The sequence below is a fragment of the Trematomus bernacchii genome, unplaced genomic scaffold, assembly GCF_902827165.1.
Source record: "Trematomus bernacchii unplaced genomic scaffold, fTreBer1.1, whole genome shotgun sequence".
NCBI lineage: Eukaryota > Metazoa > Chordata > Actinopteri > Perciformes > Nototheniidae > Trematomus > Trematomus bernacchii.
Genome location: NW_022987547.1, coordinates 2,608,580 through 2,615,326, shown reverse-complemented (window position 1 = coordinate 2,615,326; position 6,747 = coordinate 2,608,580). Strand labels below are relative to the sequence as shown.

The 6,747-nt window shown below is 38.4% G+C and overlaps 1 protein-coding gene across 3 annotated transcripts in view; it reads left to right on the top strand.

Moving 5' to 3' along the window:
* The window catches only part of plgrkt (plasminogen receptor, C-terminal lysine transmembrane protein), a 15,422-nt gene extending 10,182 nt beyond the window's left edge, over positions 1-5,240 (top strand). For all 3 annotated transcript variants that reach the window (XM_034122953.1, XM_034122952.1, XM_034122955.1), the window contains exons 3-5: positions 3,102-3,232; positions 3,643-3,752; positions 4,296-5,240. In XM_034122953.1, the coding sequence (XP_033978844.1) occupies positions 3,102-3,232; positions 3,643-3,752; positions 4,296-4,423 (369 nt within the window). In that variant the 3' untranslated portion in view covers positions 4,424-5,240. The remainder of the gene's footprint in view (positions 1-3,101; positions 3,233-3,642; positions 3,753-4,295) is intronic.
* Positions 5,241-6,747: the final 1,507 nt, after the last annotated feature.

Below are 6,747 nucleotides of genomic sequence, written 5' to 3'. Positions count from 1 at the left end.
TGAGAGGAGAGATGACGTTATGAGAGGGGACGTTTCACCAGAAACCCTTCATTACACATATCCCACTCCAGAGAAATATACTGGGGTCATACAGGGTGTAATGGTAACGTCATTAATTGTTTGACTGAGTACCATCCCCTGCTGTGCTTGGTTTCTATTCTCCTTCTTAACGTTGAGTTTCCTAGTGTACATTTATTAAGCTCAGCATACTGTAAATTAGGAGAACAAGCATTGTGGATTTGAGAAGCCGTTCCTGTTATTAAAACAGCCCAGAGTCTCTCTTGAGGATGACACACTCAACCGTCAAAAAGTTTCAAGCCTCTCCCTTCCATTGTTGCCAGGTTGGTTCCAGTAATATTTATTTATATTTAATATTTAATATTTATTACTGGAACCAACTATTACAACTATTACTAATAAATTATTTTTCAAAGTTTCAGGACGAACTAGAATGATTATAGAAAATTCTCAGATGTACAAGGAAGTGTATTCACGTCTTCCCAGTCTGTTCTTTTTCTTTTCATGTTTAATTATATGTTTGACATCTACAAATGATACATTTTGTCCAACCAATAATCAAACATTTAAATTATAAAAAAAAGCCATTCAATTTACTCTCATAAGAGAAAAATAATGGGTTAACCAGCTGTTGATTTCTGTGCTTGAATCAGTGTTTGATTGATTGTAATTGATTGTAACTTTAATTAAATTTGACAAGGCACCAAAAATAATTTCAGCTACCTTTGTGACAACCATTGTTAAATAAATGAATGTGTCTGATAGGGAGTTAGCTGCACTGTTGGAAATGTCTGGGCTCGGCAGCCATTTGGTACGACTGAAGAGCAGCAGGCGAGCAGACAAGTTATTCATTAAAATACATTATGCGCCAATATGACTATATCTAGATATACTATTATCCCATTTAGTGTTTTTCCGAAGTGGGTTTAATCCTGCTGTTTCCCAAGATGCATAACTTTCCTTCTCCTTCTACTGATATTCAATAAGCTAATCTCCACACTTTACACGTTCACACCAGGAATCACATTCTGTCAAGTACAGGCTTGCAAAGTGTCGAGCAACTTCCGATACATTTCCAGAAAAACTCCAAGCGATGTTAAGCTCTGGAAATTTTGGGAATTTTTCAACAATTAATGCCCATTTGACCGGATTGTATCAATGCACTCCATTCAACACCCATTATTGCAACACATGAAGATACAGTTGGCAAGCATCCCATAAACTAATAATTCAGGAGAATAACAACCCTCTGCACGCACAGTGTGTTTACATGTGCAGCTAACACTTAATGCACGAGCCAAAGAAATACAAGCTTTCATCCTAGTTTCAGAAGTACAAAGTGTATATCTTGTGCTAGATTTAGCTAGCTAGCTATTAGCATGTGGCTGGATTGGGAACGCTAATGGAAGAGTTGTAATTCATCTATTACGATTCATTTTATTGATCCTAAAACTTTTCTTTTATCATTTAGTTTTTCACTTTAAACCATAATGTTGTACACAGCCCACAATTTTTCCCTCGATTATATAAAATTATCTTTCCCTTTAGTTAACTTTAGCTAACTCACCACATTAATAATAATACCTTGTTTTGATAGCGCTTTTCCTGGTGCTCAAAGAGGCTTTACAAGGAATTCAGGATCCTAGGCATTCCTTTCGAGATGGTGGCTCAAATTTCAACCATTACTCAAATCGAGCATTATATTGTAGTTTTATTCATGAGTATAAAATGTATTGGTATGTGAGAGTGTGTAAAGTACTTGGTGTGAACGCGCCTAATAATAGGCCTATGCGCGGGCCAGCAGAAACTTTCATTCACTTAAAGGGGACCTATCATGCAAAATGCACTTTTGTACGTCTTTTATACATGAATATGTGTCCCCGGTGTTCCAGGGAACTCACCAAGTGTCAGAAAACACAACCCTCTCTATTTTCCTCCATACCCAAATCTCTAAAAAAGGGGCTGCAACGGATCTGATAAAAACTGATCCAGATTTGAACACTGTCCTGACGTCAGGACAGTGGCGCTACGGCTATTGGGCCAACTCCACCAATCAGGAGGAGACAGCCACGGCCATTGCCGTTCGAAAGCGCTGGAGACGCTGTAGTACATATACCAGGCCTGTAGATGGTGCTGTTCTCACAGAATCTGCCCTTGCAAAAACAGAGCTAAACATTTTCAAATTGAGCAAAATGAGGCATGGCTAAAATGCATGATCTGTTTGGTATTTTGAAAAAAAAAAAAGTATAAATATGCCTTATATAGGTATGGTCCTATACTATATTATTCAAATATAGCATGATAGGTCCACTTTAAAATTAAATTCCATTCGATGTTCAGCCATTAATGCAAATATACAGAAGTGATGGTGACTATGGGCAGGAAGTCAGAAATCAAAACGTTGCTTGTCCGACATGTTGTAATTTATGTCATCTCCTCGCGTCACCGACTCAATTTTTATTCTTTTACCCTTTGCGTCACATTCCCAAAGTGGAAACAGAAGCTCATCTTTGACACATTCACTCATTTCAGGATAAATGCTTTTTTAATTAGCATGTCACTCAGGCAGCTCAATAGCATGTATATGTGCGTGCATGAAGATGTGAGTGAACGTCAGACAGGAAACGGCAGACAAAAGATTCCTCTGACTGAGGCTCATCAGCATGGACGCTCTGTTTCCCTTTGACCCTGTCTCCGTCCCTCTGACTGTCTTGCTGCTTTAATATCCATGGTTATATACACAAATATTCATTTCCTTATGAACACGTACCTTAAACAAATGTTTTTTTCGTTAAATCCCGCTCTTGGCGGTGGGTTATTTTACTTTTGAAAATAAAGTTGTCAGTGATCTCTGGTGGACAAACTATATAATGAAGATACTGTTTCTACATTTCCCCAATCATATCTTGGGCAATTGTGATCTTTAAATATTTAGTTTTTTGTTAGCCAACATACAAATATACAGATATATCTGGGATAAAGCTCATTACACTTAGAGGCACTAGAGTGTCCTTATTTGGTTTCAAAGTTCTCTTCTGCCTGATGACGTCTTCTCTGTCCTGATAGTGTGTTTGTGTGCGCAGATGGAGCGTCAGATCGTGATGCAGAACCAGATGAGAGAGAGACAGATGGCGATGCAAGTTGCCTGGTCCAGAGAGTTTCTCAAATACTATGGGACTTTCTTTACGTTGGCTACAGTTGGACTAACTGTAGGGTGAGTTTTGTATAAAACAGCTCATAGGTTCAACTCCCAGGTGTTTTGTTCAGGATAAAAGATGCATTTTTTTGTTTCTATCACAAGCATACAGACATCCTGTAATAATGCTTAGTGTGGAGACCTATACCTGGTTGTATATGAAAGCAGTACATTTTCACAGCTTCAATATGAAATTAATCTCCTGACATTGTTCTCAATATATTGTTCTATATTCCTAGGATTTAGTTGATGCAACAACTCCTGTATTACTGTGTTCATGCTAATGCCGTTGGCAGAGGAACATTTATGTAATTGAATATCATTGTGATGCCGTCATAGAAGTTGAAGGCTTTTATTTATCCTACTTCACCTAATAACAGGCGATAATACTAAGAAGTTCTTCCTTTTGTCTCTACGCTTTGCTTCAGTGCCATTAAAAGAAGGAAGCCATTCCTATTGGCTCCCATCGTTCCTCTGGGCTTCATAATGGCCTACCAGGTGGACAGTGCCTATGGGACATTTATTTATCGAGTGAGAGGTAGGACTACGCCTTTATCTTCTTCAAATCCATTACATTTCATCCACATTTAACAACAATCAAGAGACCTCTTGCACTGATATACACAATGTACAAAATGTTATTAGAAATACCTTTATTACTAAAGTTAAGTGATATTCTGACACACTAATTGCAAATGCATATAAATCTAATTAAATGGTTGGTCAGACATTAGTATATATTATATTTAAACTAATCTGTGTATTCCCAAACTATACTCTCCTCCCATTTAAATCCATTCCCTGACCAGCTGTTTTCCAATAATCCATGTCTTAAAACCTAATTTAGTCGATCCACAATATATACATAAATATCCAGCTATAACAGAAATATAATCATATCATTATTTCCAATCCTCCATTTTTCCCTGCAGATAATTAGCTTCCAAATATAATGAATGAATTTATAAAAAAAAAGACCGTAACGCAACTCTTGAACGTGTAGGACAAAAATAGTTGTTTTAACACCCATTTGCAACAATACCACACATTGTGTTTTCTGTATCCGTTGTACCCTCTTCAGGGGAGGCTGAGAGTATCATGACGTCTGACCACGACCGCCTGGACTTGCCTCATGGGACTCCAACTTTCGAAAGCATAGAGAAAGCTCGCCGCGCTAGAAGCAACCTCGCCTCCTTCCTGGAGAAATGAAGTGTTGTTTATCTTTACAACACATCATCCACGTCCAGTCGATGCATTCACCATTCTGCTTTATGCTGCTTTGACATTATTGAGTCTATGGTTTGCACTAATTCTATATCATGGACCTTGATACTGCCAATTGAACCCTCAGAAGATACAAATGTTTAGAATTATTTTTAAAGATGAAATACTTAATTTTTTCAATTCCAGAAGATATTTAAACCAGCGCAGCTCCATCTCGTTTAAAAATTGCATTATGGGAAAGTCAGTTAGCATGCTGGTCTGGTTTGCCTATATTTTGTCCTTTTTCCATTCTGAAAACACCTAAAGAGCGGCTTAGCCTCAGTTTGTTGTACATCATTTGCACCTGGCAAACATCTTAATATGTTGTGTTTAAGCAAGATGTTTGACCACTAGAGGGCAGAAAATACTTTGTGATATTAAGCTATAGAAATACAATTTGGTTGATTAATTAATTTGCCAGGGCTGGATAATCAAAGCAGCTACAAAGAATAATCAACGCTACCGACATGCGTCCTGAAGATTATTGTTACTTCACACTCTATCACTAAATGGTTTGTTCGTGGTTTCTGAAAAGTTTATTTGCCAATTTCGAATTTGATTGCGAAGAAGCTTTACACCAAAGCTTTAGTTGGCATTGTTGCACCTGTAACTTTTATTTGTATGATCACAACTGTATTCAGTGGATGTAAAATATAACACAGTGCTGATATTTATGAATTGTGCATTTGCCATCATTTTAACTCATGTATGACATCATGGAAACTATTTTTGGTAATCAAATAAAAAGAAATATTGCCAAGACTTTCTCTTCTACAATCATATTTTGTGACATGATGCCAGTTTAAGGCAAGGCTCCAAAGCCAACTATGTATATAACCACCATTAAAGGTCGCCTATTATACAGTTTTTCATCAATATATTATAGGTCTCAGATATATACAAACATGTCTCTGAAGTGTTTGGCTCCAAATACCAAACAGATCATGCATTGCAACATCCCATAATCCCCTCTGTTTCAGCCCTGTTTCAAAAGTGCTGATTCTCTGTCTGTTACTTTAGATGAAAATACGGAGCCACTCCCCACGCCCCTCTGAGAGATATTTCGTTAAAAAATAACACAATGGTGCTCTATGAGGAGATACGGGTGATATGGTTGGGGTGTGTGCAGTGGCGGCGCTAGACTTTTTCGCTGCCCGTCATTTTGACGGACAGGATCGTAACACCGTAACGTCTGTACTCAACTCTGACGAGACGAGACGGGCTTGTGAACTGTCAACGGAGGGAGTGGGGGGGGGGGGCGCACCCTCGTGAACTGTTAGCGCCGTGTTATGCATGCCCACTGCACCTCGCGGGAGCGCGCACAGCGTAAAGCAAAAACTCAGACATTTCAATGATTCGTACGGCAAAGTACGGTTTGGAAACGATATCATTTCCTTTTTGGCGGGCATGCATAACACCGGAGCCTCGCTGCCGGGTAACTTTGGCGCTGTTCTGAGTTTGTTCTAATCTGTCAAAAATGACGGACTGCTTTACGATTTTTCCGTCACTGTTAAAAAATATTCGGTTAACGCGACCACTGGGCGGGTGTTACCTTGGTTGGTTATTGGCTAACGGTTACACAAGCCAAAATCTGATCCGCTCATTTTCAGACAGGTTTTTATATAAATAGATCAGGACAAAAAGTGAGCAATTATTTTTTCCTGAAACTTTCAGAATCTCTTTCCACAGAGGGGACACACGTTTATGTATAAAAGACATGAAAAAGTGGATTTTGCATAATAGGTGACCTTTAACCAAACCCCCCTTTTTTTTATAAAGATGGACATCGTGATAAAGAAGCCTGAATCACAAACGCAACTACATCCTCCTGTTTTGTTCAGCATAAAAGATGATTTTTTGTTTCTATCACAAGCATACAGTACAGACACCCTGTAATAATGCTTAGTGTGGAGACCTATACCTGGTTGTATATGAAAGCTGTACATTTTCACAACTTCAATATTAAATGAATCTCCTGACATTGTTCTCAATATATTGTTCTATATTCCTAGGATTTAGTTGATGCAACAACTCCTGTATTACAAGAGGTGAGGTTTACAAGACATCATGCATGCCTTCGTATTGTTTGTGTCAAAATCGTAACTGCAACTTGCATATGAGTAATGAGCACACTCACACTACAAAAGAATATCGCACTAATGTTATTACAATAAAGAAATAACTCCAAAGTACGTCATTGTCATCAATTTCAATGACGTGAGTGTGAGGGAGGGAGGGAGGGGTTGGGGTTGAACGCAGAGGTTGACGAG